The sequence below is a fragment of the Mus caroli genome, unplaced genomic scaffold, assembly GCF_978045245.1.
Source record: "Mus caroli unplaced genomic scaffold, Mus_caroli_1 scaffold_17, whole genome shotgun sequence".
In the NCBI taxonomy this organism is placed as follows: domain Eukaryota; kingdom Metazoa; phylum Chordata; class Mammalia; order Rodentia; family Muridae; genus Mus; species Mus caroli.
The window spans coordinates 49,154,898-49,177,083 of NW_028227272.1; the positions used below are offsets into that span (position 1 = coordinate 49,154,898).

The window sequence follows — 22,186 nt, forward strand, 5'->3', positions numbered from 1 at the left end:
AGGTGATAATGTGTATTGAATGGTCCTGTAAGTTTAAGGTTCTTTTGGTAAAATTGAACTAGGAAGGTTTAGATTTTTTAAAAGTTTCTTAGTGTTAAAAGATCAAAGTAAGGAGATTACCCAAAATGGAAGAATTCAATCTTGTTTCTTTTAATCTTATGTGAAATTATGAATCAAAATACTTTTATGGCCATCAGCTCTGAACATGACTGCTATGTTTTCTTTCTCTCTCTCTCTTATTCTCTCCCTCCCTCTCTCTTCAAAATCATATGTATACATATGTATACACATGTAAATATATAATTGTACAATTTTGAGTCTTAAAAATATGTAAAGACATATGAATAATGTTGTTTCTTTTACCAAAGCTATTCAAAGATAATTTTTCTTTTTGGTAATATACATTGTAAAGAAGGTATTTAGTCTGTTGATCCGAGAGAAGTTAAAGGAAACAATAGACCAATAGTATCTGCTTCCAAGTAGACATCTGGGATCTGTCCAGAGATGTCCAGAGAACTTTTTACAATACCTCTGAAGTCACACTGTTAAAGGCAGGTGACTCAGCTCCCACAGGCCAAGTGGCTATAGTACAGTGGTCCTGAGTTAAGTACAGGATAGCTTTTGTGTGTTTGTCTGCAAAAATCATGATAATTTTCCAGCTTTTTTTAAAAAAAAATTAAATTTTTAACTTTTTACAATGCAGTACTAATCTTAGTGTACAATATCAAAATGTCAGGGTAGTGACTGTCTTTTAACTCCTCTGTCTATAAGGCAGGGTGAGAGGGCATCTCATTTTGTCTGCTCCCTACTGGGAATTTTCAATGCTGTTAGAGCTTAGAGATATGAATTTGGAAGGCTGAACCAAACCTAATGATCACCAATAAATACGTTTCTCGACCCAAAGTATTTTACCAAATCTTTTGTAGCCTCTGCTTTGAAATCTAGATTGGGAGATACTTCATGTCTTACAGTGGTAGATTCCACACGAACAAGTCAAGACTACAGGCTCTGCAGTAGTCAGCTTCCCACTGTTGAGTCAGAACTGAGATAAGTCAACTTAACGAATGAAATCTTGGTTCATGACTCATGAGGTTTCAGGCTATGCTTGGTGGGGTTCCTTGCTTTGGGCTGGTGATAAAGCATGTGATGGAGCCAAGATGCTCACCTCCTGTCACCTAGAAATTGGAGAGAAAGATTGGAAAGGGGGCAGTGTGCTGATAACACCTTCACTGCCACACTCCAGTATAGCTCACTGCATTCCAGTAAGCCTTGTGTCATGAAGGTGATAAGGAAGAGTGGTAACTGAGCCTTTTAGAGGATGTGTAAGATGTAGACCATAATGCTTTTAGCCTAGATGGTTACTTCTCAATATTATTTTATTTTCCATACTCATTCCTTTATTAACCAAGATTTGACAAATCCTAGAGGATGTAAGCAGAAATATTTACACACAGTTGGTAAGCACAAGAACTTTTCCAAAGTAGACTTCAAATAGGTTGCTTTGATTACTATTAATTATTGCTCTAGTCATTTTTAATTTTGCCAGGATGTTCTTTTTATGGAATGTTTAATTAGCATTGTTGTTTTGAAGAGGGACATAATTCATTTTTCAGTATTTGAGGACTGTAAATCCTTGCTCATTAGAATTACAAATTGATACTTGTGAAAATTAAGTTAAGCTTCTTTACCTGTCCAAGCTTTATTTTTTTGCATTTGCTCATAAAATATTTTGTTGATTTACCACCTTTGTGCTCAACTGCTTCTTCAAGATATACCCATCATTGATCCACAGACTTTTGAAGCATTTTATAAACGTCCAACCTTCAGACTTCTCTAGATTGGTTTGAGCCAGTCAGTTTGTTGTCTTTGTTTCAGGAGTCTGATGGCCAAGGCTGCCCCTTCTGTCGCTGTGAGATAAAAGGAACTGAGCCCATCATTGTGGATCCCTTCGACCCCAGAGATGAAGGCTCCAGGTGCTGCAGCATCATTGACCCTTTCAGCATCCCCATGCTTGACTTAGATGATGACGATGATCGAGAGGAGTCTTTGATGATGAACAGGCTGGCGAGTGTTCGAAAGGTAAACGTGAGTGCATGAGTGCAGCTTGTGTGCTACAATTAATACTATTTAATTAGTAGTACCAATCAATTAGTCTCTATGTGTGTGCTTGGCTGAGAAAGCATTGTTGATTTAAAACTAAGGTTCAAATATAAGCAGTATTCCCTTTTTCAAAAATAGTGTAGCCCTCATTCCCCATCACGGAAATTTCTCTTTGCAGCTGATAAAGACAACTGCCCCACCTCTGCCCCAAAATCCCAAAATGAAGCAAAGTGTTAGAGTTGTACAGCCCAGTCCCAGTCAATACATCCACAGAACACCCCTGCATCTAAAGTTTAGGGAAGACTGCAAAGTGGGAAAAATATTGGAAGAACCAAAGGACTATGGATTTTCTTTCATTCTAACAATCTCAGAAGGAGGGAGTCTCGCCAGCGTGACTGTGTAACATGAGCAGAACAAGGACAACAATAAATGAAAGTGGATGGGGGAAGATCATGAGGCCTCAACCCTACACACAACCACAGACAACTAAGGAATACAGAGTGGAGAAATAGTCTTTCCCAGAGAAAAGTCCACCAATAGTTTATCCAATAATCAACAGTCAGCCCTGAAAACATATATACAAGTAATATTATACAGACTGAGTAGGTTATATTTAAAAGTAAGTGTGTGTGTGTGTGTGTGTGTGTGTCAATGATTAGTAAGGAAAGAGGCCAGACATTTGAAAGAGAGCAAGGAGAGGTATTTTGGGAAGGTTTGGAGGGAGGAAATGGAGGTTTGTGTGATTATATATTCTCAAAAATAAAAATAATAATTTGAAACACTACATTCAGTATTCATTAGTTCAGAAAAATATTAGATGAAGGGGAATAATTTGTTTAAACCTAGTGGGAGTCAGATGAGAACATTTGTATAAAATTAAAAATCCAAGAATGAGATTAACAAATGTGGAGAAAAATAGAAGATAGGAAGTTATTTTATTTGAAATAGTAAGATTGTACTTGATTACCATTTTTGTTGAATATAAAAGTGTCCAGTAGATTTATATTTCTTAACAGAAACGACATCCTGGTGCTCTATCTGTAAGAAGTTGCATAAAATCATCTCTGTGAATGCACTCTAACTTAAGATTTGCTGGTTAAGTTAGAGCACTGACCTTATGAACTGAAAGTAACTGCTCCTGCCCATCAGTGATTACTTCACAAAAGAATCAGCGTGACAGCTGAATAATTTAGAAATCAGAAGTGGTGGGTAGGTGGCTAGATCTCAGACTGCCCTTTGCATAGAAATACACAGAAAATCCAAATCACATGGAGAAGTTGAATGCTGTGGACCTCAGAGGTGGGATTGGTTGCTACAAGAGCATCTGTAATTACGGGAACCATCTCCCTCCTGGCTCCTGCAGACATGATACTCAGCCACATCCCACTGAGGTTCACATTGGCCTACGAGCTTTCCAATAAAGCCTTAAGGAGAGAGCCCTTTGCCACTGAGGTGGAGTGGTGATGATGGCAGCCACTTCAGGAACTTCAACCTATGCCCCTATTACTATGCAATAGGGAAAGAGTAGGTGCAGAGTCCAGAGGAGGCCATTTCTACAGCTAATTCAGGGCTGATTCAAATATTGCTGAAGATAACTCTTGGAATTTCTGTCTGGGAGTTCCACACTGACCTCAGACATTCCATTATCCTATTTACTTGAAAAAACCTTACATGTGCAGGTAGGTTGACATCACCAGTGTCACTACGCTCCAATTCAGCTTTGAGCTGAAAGGATGTTGGTTCTTCACCCTGTTAGATGTACGTAAGTTCCATAAGGTAACTCATAGGCTGGTGTTTATCTCCCCTTTCAGGATAACATCTGTTAAGTTTTGTTTTGCTTTGTTTAATTATATGGCCTCTTTGACCCAAGAGAAAGTTGTTACTCCTCAGTAACTCTAAATAATGAATACAGAAGAAAGAAGTCTCAAAGAGAATTACGATTTGAGCGTCCAAACAGCTAACATTCAGCCTTCCAGATAAAGGGAACAGTGAACCAGCTCTGTAACAGGATAGAACTAGAACTCTCTGAAGCAAACTACTTAGCACTCTTCCCATTTTCTGCATCCTCTTGCAAAGCAGGACAGCAACAGCCATTTCCTATAATAACTGTTGAAATGATCCAATGAGGTCACGTATTTAAGAGACTAACACATTGTAAAGTCAGTTGGACCACAAATAGTGGCTATTTTATTGCCTGTATTAATTGAAATTAAGAAAGCCGCAGATTGTGACCCACTTCCCAGTCTGAGTTAGTACAGATCATTGCATTCAGTCCAAGTAAAAGGAGCTACACTGACACATCAGGGATGATGCTTCCCCATCCAGAAGACATCAGGGACCCAGCTCACTGTTCTGCCAGTCTGGCCATGTCTCATGTCCTGCGTGAGAGTTATTCAAAATCAAGAAAGGATGCAGAGTGACAGTGAGAATAAAGGAGTGGATGCTGTAACATTGCCTTTAGTGATTGATGGGACTTTCTCCCTTGAAGTAACAATTTGAATATCAAGTGAAATGTGTTGAGGTGATAATGAAGCAATAACATAGTCACTTTGATTCCTATCTCTTGATCTGCTCAGCCTAAAATATTGCTTACCTGGCCCTTTCAGAAAAGTTTGTTGCCCCAGGTATAGCTTTTAGGGTACACTTAGTTTATTGAATGCCAGCCTGGGTAACCTCCAATGGCAGGAAAGCATTTGAGAAACCCACAACAGCTCAGACAGTTCAATTTCTGGGGCACCGGTTTCTAGCTAGGAAGAAGGCATTTCTGTTTTTTCTGACTAAAGTTCAGTGTTCTACAAGGAGATTGGGGTGTGGCTGCAAGAATAATTCTGTCGACATCTTTGTGTACCTTGCTACTTAGAGAAGGAGAAAACGCCTGTCCTATATCAGTTTCAATTAAATTGAAGCTTAGGCCTCATCTCATAGGACTCTAGTACCACAAACTGAGAATGGAGTACAAGGTGAGGGACAGGGCTTCCTTCTGTCCTCTCCAGCCTCTCCTGATTGGTTCTTCCTGGGACCCTGTGAGTTGTCTATTTGGAAAATGAGAGACTTTCAGTAATCCTCTCTCTCTGTTGTTTAACCCCAAGAGAAGGATGCTCTCTGGCATTCTTGGCTCACATCTCTCAATGAGTCTGTGACCTTCAGTGTTCCACTCCCCTACAGCAGTCAGATATTTTAGAAATGCAATTAAATTGCCGTTCTTTAGTTTTAGTTTGATGTCATGATTTAATTAAATGGCTCTTATGTCTACTAATCTGCCTAGTCAGTTAAGCAGAGCATGACTCTTGTATTATTTCACCAACCTTTGCCACTTAGCTTTCAATGCATCCTTAGTTTTGGTATGGGTGCAAGCATAAATTCTTTCTCAATAGTTGGAAAAATATCGCTGCAAAATCATGTTTCTATGCTGTGTTTATGTGTTTTAGTACAGCTGCTATGTAGACTTATTACAGACGACTATAAGTACTAAAACCAGGCCACACCTAATGTTTTTGTCACCGAGACACACTCAGTAATTATCTAAAATAAACCAATCAATGCATGTGCATCTTCTGTCTGAGGGTGGTTACCTGATCAAATCTTGCGCTTAAAAAAATCATTTTAATTTTAAAAAGAAAAAGTTCAGTAGATTTTATCCAGAAGTGAGTTAGAAAACAGATTATAAACGACTCCTAACTTTGACACAGGACACTCTTCATGCATGCTCTTCCTGTTTTGTAAGCCTCATCAACTTATCCTGTATTTTTTTATTTTTAGTCTTGCTTTGCCAACTCAGGAGTGACTGTCCATCACCGCCCAACAGGAAGATTCAGTGTTCTAATCTGCTACTTCCCTTGCTCATCTTTCTCTCCTTCCGTAAACTGGTTGATGATCGTATTGTGCGATTGTCCCTGCCTGTCTTAAGCCTTTTGCCTTGATTAAAGTAATAATCCTTCCATCATTACATAGAGAACTGAGCTGACTGTATTTTCCCGTTACCATGGAGATTTCACACTTCCAGTATTTGTAAGTTGCCCATACAGATTGTTTCCTTAGCATTCTTTCATTAGTAAAGTCTATTTGGTAATAATGGTGGTTCAAATAAGCAGAGAATCTGCGACTGTAAAATGCTGAGTTGTTGTCTTTCTAGATAGGAAGTCGTTTTATGATTTCATTCAAAGTGTTTTAATATTTTGTCCACATTGGTGCCATTATCTAAATTTCTGAGTTATGAGATTTCCCAAGTAATTTGTTCTGTGTGCTGTGAAGCAGGAAGTAGTATAGGTATGATGGGTGGGAAAGTTGGAGTTTTCTCTGTTATTACAGGGACAATAAGATACCCATAATGCTAGTCAGATAACTTCTTAATATTGGAAAAGATCAGCAAATTCTTCTTTTGTTTTATTTATTTACATTCCAAATGTTGCCCCCCCTTCCCAGTTCCCCCTCCAAGAGTTCTTCACCCCGTTCCCCCTCCTCTTTGCCTCTAAGAGGGTGCTCCTACCCCCCCGCCCCCACACACACACTGTATTCCCCTTCCCTGGGGCATCAATTCTCTATAGGATTAGATACATCCTCTCCCACTGAGGCCAGACAAGGCAGTCCTCTGCTACATATGTGCCAGGGGCCACAGATCAGTCCAGTCCATGTATGCTCCTGGTTGATAGCTTAGTCTCTAGGAGTTCCCAAGAGTCTGGGTTAGTTGATACTGTTGATCTTCCTATGGTGTTGCCATCCTCTTCAGCATCTTCAATCCTTCCCCTAACTCTTCCATAGGAGTCCCCAACTTCAGTCCAATGATTAACTATATCTGCATCTGTCTCATTCAGCTGCTGACAGAACCTCCTAGAGGATAGCCATGCTAGCCTCCTGTCTCCAAGCACAGTATAGCATCAGTAACAGTGTTAGAAATTGGTGCCTAACCATGTGCTGTATCCCAAGTTGGGCCAGTCATTGGTTAGCCTTTCCTTCAGTTTCTGCTCCATATTTGTTTGTTCCTGCATTTCTTGTAGACAAGAACAAATCTGGGCCCAACATTTTGAAGGTAGCTTGGTGACACCATTCTTCCACTGGGTACCCTGTCTATGTACTAGAGGTGGTCTCTCCAGTTTCCATCTCCCCACTGTTGGGCATTTAGGCTAAAGTCATCTCCATCAAGTTCTGGGAACCTCTCACATCCCAGGTCTCTGGAACTTTCTAGAGGTTCCCCCTCCTCCCACTCCATACAGCTGCATATTTTCATTTATTCTTCTAGTCCACCAGGCCAATCTTTTTCTCCCCCACCCCTAGAAATTTTTTAATAGTTTGTTCATAGAATTAATATTTAATAAATAAATCCTGGCGGCAGATTCGATACCTGCATCAATGGTTTATGTATCCGAATGAAAGACTCACACATCGCCTTTATATTTGAATATGCCTAAACTAACTCAATAGCTAGACCACTGCCTAACCTCCATGAGGTTAATCTACCTCCTGGCAATAATCCCAAGTTATTATTACAGTTTTATATTTCTATCTTGGCTGCTCTGGGCTCTGCTCTCCTGGCTCCTTCACGTGGCAGCCATGTCTCTCAGTCCTGCACTCTTCTCAGGCGTGGCATCTCTCCTCTCTACGACACTCCCCTGGCATGAAGGGTCTTTCTCCCAGAAGACTAATATATAACGTCATTAATACCGTCAAACTTACAACCGCCTTCATTTTGATAATTACAACAACTCATGTCAATTAACCATTTCAAACAGTTATTATTCTTTGAGATAAGTTTTCTCTATTTCTGTGCCTTTTTTCCCTACATTTGAGATCAAACGTCTTGGATAGAATATATTACTTGCCAACTATATAAAATAATTGAGAAAAGAGTTAACAACTTACATGTGAAATAAAGCAATTGATGAGCTCAACTTGTAAGAGAACCTGAATTAGTTCTGTTGCATTGAGCATGTTGTATTTTCTAAAAAAAAAAAAAACAAAAAACAAACAAACAAAAAAAACAAACAGAAAAGGAAAGCCAAATGAAACAAAAACAAAACTCCCAGTTTTTCTTTCACTAAGCTCTATCATTTGATGTGTGTCATTATAGGTGACTGGCAAACACAGCTGTACATCGCTCCAAAATTATTAGAATATATAGCCTAGGAGGAAAAGCAAGCATTTGAATGCTGACACCCCACCTTGTGTCCACCTCGACTGGCAGATTTGAGCTTCCTGAGGGGCAAGTCTGTCCCTTCCTTTCAGTTTCAGGGCCTCCTGGTGTTGGTGAGCACAGGGTAGACCTCTGAGCACTGTTTAGTGCTAGGTGACCTGCTGATGCTGTTCCTAACTGTGCTTCTCCGAGCCACACTGAGTCCCATGGCCACGCGTCTCAGGCTAGCTTTGTGCTTAGTGTCTGGCACACTTCCCCTCCCTGTGTTAGATACACCCGTTAAGGAGAAGGGTGAATGGGTTAAACCTAGAAACGACAATAGAAGCATGCAGAAGGCAAGCATCTGTTGTTACATTAGTTTTTATATAGTGAAAGTTAAAACTCCTTCGAACAGTGCTGCCCTGCTGAGAATTAAATATTATTATCTTGATTTGTCCGTGAGTTTGATTAGATTTTACTACTCTTGCCTTTATAAGGTGAAATTATATTGATTTAGCAAAAACTGGCTACATTCTGTAATATCTCATTACCCACATGGTAGCCTGCATTCTTTCTTCAGTACAAGACTAACCCCAAAATAATTTACTACTAAAATATGTTTCATGTTTTAAACCACACAGAAAATGCAAAGCTGTCAAGATGTCAGGTAAATACTCTTTTAAGCGTTAAATAATTTAGGTAAGTTTATGGTACACTTATTTGCTGTATTGGAGGTAAATTTTTAAAAATTAAGAATTCTGCACATTAGAGAGAAGAACAGCAGTCTCCAAATAGTAATTGTTTGTTCATTGTTCTGCCTGATGTAAGGAGAAATAGGGGTTTAAGGTGCAAGCATTTGCCCACCGGCTGAAGTTTGTTCCTTTCATTCCCGAGTGTTCTTGCTTCTCAGCCATCTCTGTGGAACCATTTCTGAATCATATGTCACCCTTCCCTGCCTTCTCAAAATTGCTTATGCGGCTGAGTGAACCAAAGGTCACATGAAGCCACTAAACTCAACACAACTCATTTCTAGAAACTTAAACTTCGCAACAGGATTTAAGGTTGTATCGCAGGAAGAGAGAGGGGATGCAAATTTAAATTAAAATCATACGTATACATGCATCAAGTTGTGAAATTCACACAAGTGTTTAAGGTAAAACGTAAAACTTCAAAGAAATTTAGAGATTAAAACGGCTATTCACCAGCCAGGAACTGGTGACCCTCCTACTAGAGGCCCTGCAAGGAGAGTCAGTGTCACATTGTGTGCTTAGCAGAGTTTATTACTTTAATAGAGATGTGCCCTTGGGGTTAGAGCTGCATGTGACACACTCTGTATTACTGTAAAGTAGCCCTTCTGGCAATTTTGTTGTTTAGTTCCCTGACAGACTGTAAAGTACAGTCAGCCATCCCTGTAACTGTACTACATGTATAAGTTTATAGCCTGCTCAGCCTTTTTCTTATGTCTACTAGGTAGTATCTGAAAAGTCCCAGAGCCCCAATGGAACATAGATATTGACTGTGTTGTCTTGGATAATGATGGTCCCTATAAGTAGGCATCCGAAGACAGTGGAACAGTTTGGGAAGTATTAACAAGTGTGGCCTTGTCACAGACAAGTATGTCACTGGTATGAGCTTTCAGGTTTCAGAAGGCCACATCATCTCCAGTGTCTTGTCAGTCTCCCCCGCCTCAACCCCTGTGTGTGTGTGTGAGAGAGAGAGAGACAGACAGACAGACAGACAGACAGACTTTTGTCTGTCTTTTTCCACCTTTTGCCTGTGGATCAAAATGTAAGCTCTTAGCTACTACTCCAGTGCCATACCTACCTGCCTGCCTGCCGGCTGCCATGATGGTCATAGACCATCTGAAACTATGAGTCCCAAATTAAATACCTTCTTTCTATAAGGTCATCGTGTTTTAAGATAGCAATAGAACAGTATCTAAGAAACCAGCCTACGTTCTCTCCACGGTGGACTAACTATGTCTTAGTGAGGCAGCAGGATGACCACACTGCTTCTCTCAGAGAATGCCAGGAAATGCTGACCATATGTTTCATTGTGAGTTTCTTCCCAGTGTCTCAATTTGAATGTCTTTCAAATGCTTACAGGTTGAGGCTTCTGGGAGCTTGGCTGTGGAGAAATATGCTGTATTGGATTTATACCATGTGCTTCATATAACCTTTTGCTTATTATTGAAATGGGGCAGTGCTAGAGATAACGAAGAATAGAGAACATTAACTATCTGTGCCTAACCATAAACTGTGTGAAAATGTTTGAGTGTGAACTAAACATTGTCATTGTGTGTAACTTCTGAATAATACTCTATACTAGCTATTTTAAATGCTTTTAATTTCTGATGTGCCCACAACTTAATACAATAAATGAAGACCAAGATAATAGTTGGAAGCAAAGAAAATAGACTTTAAATATTTTCTCCTATTTTATGTGGTTAAAAAATTACCTCTATTCATTAATCCTCAGGCATTTAGAGAGGAATATTGACTCTCTGAATCCTTCCCAACATGCTTATTATAATACAAGCATCTCCCTTGTTCAAATATGAAATTCATTAAGTAGAGATCTTGCTAGAAGTATCATAAGGCGACTTTGATTATCTCTGTATTGTTAGAACTCTCATTAGTTATTGGGAGCTTTTCTCCTGCTCCATTTTTATAATAACCTGCCTAGACTTAGAGCTCCTTAGCAGATGTCTTGCCATTTCCATAATAATGGATCTTATTAAAGCTTCTTCTAAAGTCGTTCTTTAAAGGTGTGGATAAAGGGAAAAGTAACTGCAGTGGATGAGCCCCCACCCCTGATGGTTAGCAGTTGCTGAGCAAGAAGCAGTGGAGTTTAAATGCTTTGCCTCTTAGGCTTGTTCCGTGAAGATTGTCTGTTAAAGTCACAGATGTGGATCCTGCAGTCTGTATGGCAGTCACTAGCATTGTGTCTTACGTAGTAAAACACATTGCAGCTTTTGTCAGAGAAGTAAAGTATAGTTAAAGCAAGTGAATAAGGGGAAATTGGTAGGTATAACACATGAAATGATCCACTGTGGTTCTGATATTTCTAGAGTCTCCAAATCCCTGCCTGTGGAAGATGTAAATTTAGGAGATGAGGTTAGACACATAGGCTGATGAGGTAATCTGGAGACAGAAATGAAAGCCTGTGGATTCTGACCAGAGCTGAAAGGAAAAGATCGGGTTCTGAGGGTACTAACGGTGGCACAGACCCGAAATCAAGATTAACAAATGATTTGTTACTCATTTCCCTAAACTGGAAAGAATGGTCCGGTCTCCCCAGTGTGAATGGTTTGAATTTTGTATCATAAATTCTTTGTATTAATGCCACACATAATAGTTAATTTCTCAGTAAGTCCTTCTGTCACTTATTCTGTAATGGAAAATCTGTATGATCTTTTCTTTAAATTCTAATGTTCAAGCTACATTATAATACCAGACAGACAATGAGCCCAGAACAATTCCTCACAGCAAGGTAATGATTATAAAATGACAGGGTATCTATTCAAAGCAACTTGAGAACTGTGTTCTAGGATCGTATTTAATGGTGGTTAGATTCTCTTGATATAGTGCTAAGCAGTGTAGAGCAGATTCAAAACTGCATTTTTGGTAAGTAACAAGCATCAATAGCAATTTGTAGGAATTAATTTAAAGTTTACATAGTGAAAGTATATATTATTTGCATTAGAGAGCTAATAAGTGAAACAGATTGAAAAAAATGTGTGGAAATTGGCACCATGTCCAGGGAAACATTATCAATTACAAAGAATGTGCCAATATGCATACTTCTAAACTTTGCACATTATAATTTGGGGTTTCTGACTTTTAGACTCTGCCTTAGAAAAACATGATCATAGAAAAGTCAGTTCTAAATTTGCTTTTGTGTTGATCACTGTTAGTACAAGAAAACAATCCACGAAGTGTTTCTGTTTTAATATGTTTGTAATATAAGACTCTTATTCTATTTTTAATATTTATGCTGATTTCAGTACTTTTATTTAATCTATATTAAGTGGGTTTTTTTTGCTGTGATGGTGAAATTGTACATAAGCAGTGGGAGAAGCTGCTTCTCTTATGTACCACTACAAATTCTTTTTCTTCCTATTTATTTTTAATTAGCACAGTTCTTACATACTGTCATAAGTATGACAACTTTGGTTTGCACATGAATTTCTAGCTGTCTAACCCCAGGGTGGCATCAGTTTCTGACATCTTCCTTGGTGGACCGTGTGTAGCTCTCTGCTTTACTAAGTCCTTGTGAGGACATTGCAGACAATAACTATCCTATGTCCTGTCCTGTGGGATACTAGAACTCACACACACTGTTAGGTCCATTTTCATACTTATTGCCAAACACCCATCTATCCCATTCCTACCCTCTGGTGCTCACTGTTTCTGCCGTCCTGTGAATGGGCTTTTTAAAACTTCACATAGAGAATGCACAGCATCTGCCTTTTAGTATCTGCCTTAGCCCATAGGACCCTCTATGCATGTCACCACAGATATCCCTGAATAATATTCCACATTCTTTATCCATTGGTAGACACAGTGATTCCATATCTTGGCTGCTGTGACTAGCGCTGTTGTACATAAGAGGAATACAAGACAATTCTTACACATAATGGCATCATATCTTTGGATGCTTACCTAGTGGCCCCTCAGATGATTTTTTTTAAGGATTTGCAAGGGGGAATGCCATTCACCAGCTCCTAAGTGTAGCTTGAGCAGTGACTCCCAGAGAAGATGAAGACCGTGAGGCAGCATCAAATCTTGACTTCTGCAGCACATGGCCAGGCCCTCTGAGATTTGCATAGCTGCTTTTAATGAAAAGCATTTAGCTTGAGGATTTCCTTTCCATATGGAAGCTTAAGGAAAAATATACTTGGTTGAACTGTGTGTGTTTTACATGTCTCCTTGTTTTAAGGCTGATCTCCGTTACTAGTTTTCCATGAGCAACATGTGGAATACATGCACAGTGTGTAGAATAAAGAACTTCTGTTTACAAATAGTTTTTTTAAGCACAGAAGGATGTGCATTGCTGCAAGGTGTGTTTCTGGTCTCTTATAGACTAAATAAGCAGTCTGGGAAGAAAACCTACGTTTGATTGTGTGGCATTCTAATGTGCTTTTCTCTGCAGCCCTTCATACGAGGTGTGAGGGAAACCCTTCAGTCTGTTCCCTTGTATCCTCCCCTCAAGGACTGCACTGAGATCTCCCCATCTGTCATTCAGCATTTACTTTAACAAGTATGCAGCTGGCCCTCATTGCCATCCTCAGCTAGGACAGGCTGTTCTTCCCTTTGCACACAAATACCCAGCATCCTCTCTGCTTCTCTCCTAGTGCACGGACAGGCAGAACTCACCAGTCACATCACCAGGCTCCTCACCGCTTGCCCAGAGAAGAAAGCCTCAGCCAGACCCTCTCCAGATCCCCCACCTCAGCCTGCCACCAGTGCCTCCCCGCCTAGATCTCATTCAGAAAGGCATCGTGCGCTCTCCGTGTGGCAGCCCCACAGGCTCGCCAAAGGTGAGTCAGGGCCTCCCTCGGGAACACAGAAGGCAGTTCTCTGGGCTTTCTGTGTACTTACATATTACTTAGGCTTGTTGTTTATAACAACAGTGGTAAGTTTCTCATTTTATTTATACCAAGCCTGCTGTCATATCCCTTGCTTTATTGCTATAAAATTACTAGGAAAGTTATATAATTACTCAGAGCCTGTCTGTAGACCCAATATTTGCTTAAGTAAATAGCAGTGTAAGGTATAATATCTATAAAATGCATTTAAAAGGTCATCATATGCATTACAATAATTTGCGTGCTGTTATTATCAAATGGTATTTTACACTTACTTTCATAATGTCATAACAAGAAAAATGCCAGGGGAGTGTATTTGCATAAGGGCTTGAGGTGTGATACATTATCACGCATGCTGTAGGTGACTCAGAAGACGGATCGTACAGACTGCACTTCAACCCAGGAAATTAATTACAACAAATTACAATGTTTGCAAAGTAATTATTTTACTGTTTAATATTAAAGACATAATTTTAACTTAAGCCTACAGTTCATTGTAGTTTTATGCGGGATTCTTTGAAATTTTAATAATAAAGAGCATGTATTTTATTAAATGTAAATTCATAAAACCTTTAATATGATTTGCTAATGGACTTATAGTTTAGGATTGCCAAAGAGTACAGTGCATTTAGCGCTGTTTTCTTCTCTTATGCTGTCTCGAACTTGGCTTCTATCCCGTGACTCCTGGCTAGGGTAGAAATTTGAATTATATAGACATGCAGCAAATTCTTGTTCCTTGACATTTCCTAATGTAAAAAGCATAAACTATTTATTAAATAAGCTTTTAAATAAACACTAAAACCTCTCGAGGGGCGTGCAGAGTCCCCTTGGGAGGACTCCTGTTCCACCATTTGTCCCCTGGCAGTTAGACTGACAGGTGGTCTTCTTTTCATTTTAAGAACCCAGAAAGTCATGAGTCTGACAGCAACTGCTCTGCCATTTAGATCTTCACTGTTCTAGGAATGCTGTTCAAACTTCCAAAGTGAAGGGCCCGCCCGTGTGGCTGCCATTGTACTACAAAGAGGAAAACAGAGAAGAATCTTAACTCTAAATATTGCAAATAATTTGTTTTCAAAAGTGAAGAAGCAATAAAAACTGTGTTTCTGAATCTTTGTGTCTCTGGAATCACAGTTTACAAATTCATTGATTATTGCCATGATAATGTAATTAATATATAATTATAACTTTCTACTTCTTTCCTGTATGATTTCTTGAACTCTTACATGTATATCGTCATTTGTTTAAAATTGTTAGTGTGGAACATTGATGTAAGTTTTTCATTAATTTTCAGATTTTTCATTAGTAGTAAAAGAAACATAAAGAGTCACAAAAAAGGTTATTAGAAATTTAATAATACTGCATTGTGGCTACAATGGAGATTGAGTAATCTGTGTCTGAAGGTCTTTTCAGCGCATGGTACAAACGTCGCGCTCTCTTGGATTTGTGTTTTGTCCCCTCTCTCTTTTAGTCTTCTCCATGCATGGTTAGAAAACAAGACAAACCACTCCCGGCACCCCCTCCTCCCTTGAGAGATCCTCCTCCGCCGCCAGAGCGGCCTCCCCCCATCCCACCTGACAATAGACTGAGCAGACACTTCCACCATGGAGAGAGTGTGCCTTCCCGGGACCAGCCCATGCCTCTTGAAGCCTGGTGCCCTCGGGATGCCTTCGGGACTAACCAGGTGATGGGATGTCGAATCCTCGGGGATGGCTCTCCAAAGCCTGGCGTCACCGCAAACTCCAGCTTAAATGGGAGGCACAGTAGAATGGGCTCCGAGCAGGTTCTCATGAGGAAACACAGACGCCACGATTTGCCTTCAGAAGGAGCCAAGGTAAGAAAATGTGCAATACAGAATCTGGAGAAGCAGCCTGCCAAGCTTTCCCTGGGAGGCTTTCTGCTGGGGGTGAGATACCGGACAGTGTGTATAGGTCGGTTGTACCTGGATGACACAGTACTTCCTCCGTGCTCTTTAACTCCATGTTCTGGACAGTGAGAAGATCACTTAACGTTGAACACGAGGGAAGGGAGGAAAAGACTGTCCCTGTATAATAACGAGATGCAGACACAGGACAGCTGGACAGAGATAGGTCCGCTCCCTCACTGTTTTGCTGAGAGCCTCCCCGATGCATAACTCAGTGTTATTGAAGTGACTAGGTCTTCTTGCTCAGTCAAAATTGGGAATGTTGAATCACTGCATATATCATAAACCAGTCTTGGGATGAGGTCTTCTGAAGGTCACATTATACTTGATCCAGTCCAGAGAGTCCAACCTCTCACCTTATAAAATATGACCCAATTCACTCCTGTTTGCCAATCAAACTATTCCTTATAAAGACATTCCCACATTCATTTCAACACTAACCCTCTTTCACCTACATTTAGGGACGAATCTAAGAGTGCAGGCATCTATCTGAAGAGGCAGCACCAGCAGCCACTGAGACTAGAACACTGGGTGGTCTCCCCAGAAACCATCCTGAAATACTTTCTGGTGCTTTATTCCATGGTGTTAGCTGTGAGATCAGATCTGTGTCATCTCCCTCTGTACTAAAAATAGTTTCACCTCTTTAGCTCCTATTCAGTTGGCCCCAGCTTTTTATTGTCCTTGTTAAGAGGTGTAATCTAGTACTTCAAAACTATGGATTGAATTTAATGTGTTCATCTGACATTTAGAAAACAACTTCTTGACACACAGGTGTAATCCCAATGGGGGAATGAGAAATTTAAGGTTACTCTGGGGAACTCAAGGCCAACTGGGAACTTGAGACCCTGTGTCACATGAAGGGGGACAGATACAAAGAAACTATGCAGTGCCATGTATGTGTGTGTGTGTGTCTTGTCTGTGTATCTGTGTGTGCATGCACTTGCATGTTTGTATACAAACACCGTGATGGTGAAAACTTTGCATCCTGACATCACTCCTACAGTGGCCTATCAGGTATCCTGTGGTGAAAAGAGCCAGCTCTCACAGGCATCATACTAGAGCCGAGAGCATTAGTTTCGAACCACGTTTGCCAGTGAGCTGCCATAGCACGGTTTTCAATTCTTTACGGTTAATTCACTACAGTGTGAGTGTAAGGAGAATGCATATAGAAAAAAACAGTTTGGTAATGTCCTCTAGACATTGAGAGCCTGTCCTCCATCAGAGGACTTCCCACAGCCTGGAGTCTCAGCTGGAGAGAATTTCTGGGATTTGGTTTAGTTTGTGTTTCTCCTTTAGTCTCTGTTGGCTAGTTTGTGGATGGTGACACATGTCTTGGGAAGAGCCTTGAAACAAGCTCTCATGTGAGCAGACACTTATCCTCAGGGTGCAGGTTACAAGTTATTTCTAAATGACATCAGAAATACATAGTGTAGTTGACAGCACGGCCGGTTCTTTGAAGACCCCCTCTTTCAGGGTTCTTTTGGATGTTACTGTAAGTGTAAATACAAAGCTGGCCTTCCAGAACAAGGCGCTTAACTTTTCAGATGTTATAATCTGAAAAGTGGGATGAGGTCTTCCTTTGGGTATGGATTTATATTCTGTAATATTAACACTAATTCTCATATATTAGTAAAGGGTTCAGTTTTGGGTCTGTTGAGGATTCCAACTACAAAAGTTACCTCTTACTGAGAGGGGGATTTTCATCCTATTTCTAATCAACCTCTTGGATAGTCCCTCTCCCTCTCCCTCTCTCTCCCTCCCTTCCTCTCCCTTCTCTCTTCATCCCTCCCTCTCTGCCTCACTCCTTCCCTACTCCTTCCACTTACTCCTTGAGTTTCACTGAGAAATAAAAAATTAAAATAAAAGTTTTCCCTAATTTTTAATTTTTGTCTCATGATTGAATTCTCCTTCTGAGGAGGCCTCCTAAGAGAACAGACTCTTTAAGTTCTATGCTCCATTGTGTGTATTAGCGTGGCTGTGCTTACATCCTCAAAGATTATTTCATGTTGCAACAGAACTGCTGTTTAAACCCTCGCTTTGCAATAAATATTTTAAAATATGATACAAACTTAAAGTTGTTACTTCTGGGCATCAACAGTGTTCTCTTGAGCGTCTGAGGACCCAGCTGATTCTTAGTGATAAACACTGTCTTTAACTTATCATCTGCCTGGTGAGGACATTACAGATGACCTTATGTAGAACAATCTTTTGAAGGAATCTCTAGATAAGATTGCCATATGATCTTCTTCTTGTGATTATAACTTTTTGTGTGAGGAAGCGCATGTTCATACATATGACATTAAACTTATCTGTAAGTTCCAAAATTTGCAAGAGCTGACTTTCAAAATGGGAGCCTTTGTGCACACAGGCCTCATTTGCAGTGTCCTACTGAACAACACATGAAGACATGCTCTCTAGATTGTGGAGCAGTTATAATCACAAGATAGAAAATACATTTGCATTTGTCATTTGATAATAAATAAAATCTAGGCACCCATGGTGTGTGTGTCTGTCTGTGTGTATGTGCATGTCTGTGTGTGTGTGTGTGTGTATTAAGGTGTGTACTTACACATATCAAATAAAAGCAAACAGATAAACATTTTTTTAAAATAAAATTCCTTTTCATTGTACAGAATTTTTCCTCAAATATCACTCTAATCTTAGACAATATAGTCAAAGTCACAGGAAAAGATTCCAAACGTACGTGTTAAGACTATATGACGCCTAGAGGCACACAGAAAAACCAGTGTAGGATAGCCAGGTTTACAATAGATTGCACAGCCCACATTGGAGGGCTTCCACGCCGCAGACCTTTCGGGAATGGGTCTCATTTCGTCACCTCACTCAGCTGTGCAAGTAATTGGATGTCTGTGACACAGTGAGAATATTGTGAATGGGACAGTCTAAGCACGGGACAGTCCAGGGCCGACAAGACCGCTCTCTGATGTGTGACAAATACCCAAAAAATGTGTAGTTGAAAGGAAAAGAAGTTGAAATCCTGAAAGGAAAGGCAGAAAAGGAATAAAGTATTCTACAAGCTGGTCTCTACAAGCTGGGCTAACAGAGATGGCAGACAATGGGGTAGCCCTCCCCAGCCCTGCCACCTGACCTCCATGGAAATAACAGGAAGGGATTTGAAGTAGATAGGAAGCAGGACGGTGAAAAGAAGTCAAGGGAAGGAATTGCAATGCATACAAGGATAAAGTCATCTGCCCCCAAACTGGGTAAGACAATTTGAAACCAGTTCTGGTATGAAGTTTTCTCAGATCTTTATGTAGGAAAGAGCTTTCAACGTAGAGATAGCACCAGACTAACGTGATCAGCGATGCAGATTTTAAAAATGTAAATCCCTAAGATTTCTGGTAGATTTCTAATGGATAGGTGACAGCCATGGAGGAGCCTGAGCCCAGAGGCCAGCATCTAGCAGACTGTTGTTTCCACTATTCACAAACAGATCCTTCAGATTCCTAAGGAACATATAATATTCATTTTCAGCTACGTGATGGTGGTATACTCCACTCTCTCGGGTAGTGACAGTCAATTTCTGGTTTGATGAAATGGGTGGAGTTGAACGTGGAATTCAGAATCACATGTTAGATTTTGTCCTCCAACAACTCCTTTTCAGAAACAATCACATTAGACTCACAGAAATGAGTCTCAGCACTTGTAAGCCTTTGGCTGTTTGCATGCTTGTGTAGTTTCCATCTCCTAATTAGGAAGAACTATACAGAATTTCATGTATGGCATTAAGAATATGCTCAACTCTCAAGACACAGTTTAGAACTGATTACAGCATGATCAAATACTAAGCAAATGATGTGTACTTTTAAAATAAATACAAGGTGTCTTCCATTTATAGCAATGAAATTTCCCTAGTCAGTGCCTCCACTACTGAGGTCACCTGCCCTGTTGTCTCTCAACATTCATGGAAGCCCTATTGCACATGACGCATGTACGGGAATTTGCTATAAAAACAAGTGAGAAATAAAAGACTGTAGTCTGAAATAGACACAATATTGCATTAATTCTCCACAAAATAGAACTACACTTGCAGCTATCAAATAAATTGTTCTTTAAAAACAAAACAAACAAATGAGAAAAAAAAAAAAACCTCTTAACTTTTCAGAGACAGGAGAACTCTTTAAGCTACAGTCCATCAATACAATTCATGAAGCCGTTAGTTAAAATGCTACTCACATTTTGAAACATACTAATCTGATGAAGTTAGGAAGGAGTTGCTTGATCCCCTCAAGTCAGTGCCCTCCCAGAGAATGAATGAACCTGAGTAATAGATTTTATGATTTTCCCAGGAAAAACTCTGTTGTCAGTATGATATCACTTTATTTCTTTATTTTACTGTGTGTGTATGTATGTGTTGTGTATGCATATGAGTATTCTTTTATATATACATATTATATGCACATGCATATGGATGCTCATGGCCACATCCATCTTCCTTTGTTATTTACTCACCTGACATTTTGATTGATTGATTGATTGATTGATTGATTGACTGATTGATAGATTTATGGGTGTTTTGCCTGAATATGGGTCTGTATACCATGTACTTGCCAGATCCCCTGGAACTGGAGTTCAAGACAATTGTGAGCCTTTGTGTGGGTGCTGGGTATCAAATCTGTGTTCTCTAGAAGAGCAGAAAGTTCTCTTAACCACTGAGCCATAGCAAATGCTTCTATCAAATGCTTTTCTAGGCTGGTAATGTCCAGTGAGCTCTTGTGATCTGTCAACACAGTGCTGGGATTCCAGATGCACACAGCTGTGCCTGGCTATGATATGGGTGCTGGAAATATGAACACAGGCCCTCTTTCCCGTGCAGCAGACACTCTAGCAGCTGAGCCATTTTTTTGCAACAGGAGATTTCCCTTTGAGAAATTTAATATCACACAGAGATGTTGTGTGAATTGTCCTATCAATGTATAGCTCCTTTATCAAGGTTGAAACATGCTTTTATTTCCATATCAGTAGATGTTTGGGTATATTGACATTCCTGTTCAAGTGCGCTCATAATGTTTTGATTGTGAAATTATAGTTGGCTTATTGTTAAAGTTGATACCATGAACTGTTATTTCCATATCATCCTTTTGTTACTGAGCTCTTATCAAGTAGTAACATGATAGATATTATTACCGAAAAAACAGCTTAGTCCACATTTTAAAAAAGAAATCCTTTCATTTTACACAACTTTTAAGTGTAATTTTGATAAAAATCATTAGATTTTATTGCAAAAATCTTAGCACTATGTCTGCTCAGTCAATGAGAAGAATTTTGGTGAAGAATACTTTCAAATGTTCAACACTATAATTGGCATTTATAGCTGGATGCATGTATTCATCAGATAAAAGGCAATTTTTATGTTAAAGGATTTCATTGAACTTCATCATGATACATATCTCTTAGGAAAATTCTCTTCTCTAGCAAAGTTCAAAAAATTTTGTCATGTTCTGATACATGGTCCTCAGTCAAAAGCCCACGATAAAATCACTTCATTTAAAGATGTGTTTTATCAGGATGTAACTGCAGCGTGTTGAATCTAATGAGGGGAGACTTGGGAAAGAAAATCTGAACTAACATAGTCACTCGCTTCTAGAGTGAAATTTCAATGCTATAAAATTGGATTTTTTACAGCAGATGAGAGCATCCATATATCTCAGAGGTGATCTTACAGTCTGCTGTTTGGTAGGATGCCCATGGCCTTTGCAGGTTTGCATTTTAAATCCCCACCACTGTTTATATAACCCAGAATCTAAGCAGTGGATCTGGATTTATTTAGCCAAGGTACGAAAGGTACAACTCACCCATCAGGGCTCATTTAGCCAATACTACTAAAAATATATCTCACCCATCTGGGCTCATTTAGCCAAGACTACTGAAGGTACAGCTTACTTGCCTATCCCTAGTATCCATCTCCCTTCTCAATATTAGTTAATAAGAGCTTATGAAAGAAGTTTATGATAAAAAATACCTAACCATTACTTACAAACTTTAATAGGTCCATAGCCTTGTATGCCTTTGCAAAGTTACCCTTCCATTTCTTCCACCATTTAAGTTGCTCCAGTTCAAGACTATAAGAGAGGCAAGGAACAGTTGGCCAGGTGCTTCCACCAGCGTTACCACTGCACCTGAAACCGGAAGCCCCTGATCCCCACTGATAATACGTTGGCTCTGAGCTTTTTGCAAACCAAAAGTAGATGTGGGATTTCCACACATGTGGAAAGTCAGAACAATTGGCTGACTAAAATGGCTCTGAAGCTTGACTTGGACATGATACAGGCCTGCTTGGGTCTACTCATATCTTGTGACATCAGGAATTGAAGATGGCCCTGGGAGCCCTAAGTCTGTTTGGAGGTTGTGTCCACATGGTTTCTTCCTCTAGCCAGCCCTATTCTTGCGCTGTAATCTGATCATTCCTGGGAAATTCTCAATCGGGTGTATATAAATTATTGCCTTG

At 39.8% G+C, this 22,186-nt stretch overlaps 1 protein-coding gene across 6 annotated transcripts in view; it reads left to right on the plus strand.

The window, feature by feature from the left end:
* The window catches only part of Cblb (Cbl proto-oncogene B), a 181,902-nt gene that overhangs the window by 125,849 nt on the left and 33,867 nt on the right, over positions 1-22,186 (plus strand). For all 6 annotated transcript variants that reach the window (XM_085832117.1, XM_021184357.3, XM_021184356.2 and 3 more), the window contains 3 exons: positions 1,876-2,079; positions 13,563-13,748; positions 15,265-15,627. In XM_085832117.1, coding sequence (XP_085688243.1) covers positions 1,876-2,079; positions 13,563-13,748; positions 15,265-15,627 — 753 coding nt within the window. The remainder of the gene's footprint in view (positions 1-1,875; positions 2,080-13,562; positions 13,749-15,264; positions 15,628-22,186) is intronic.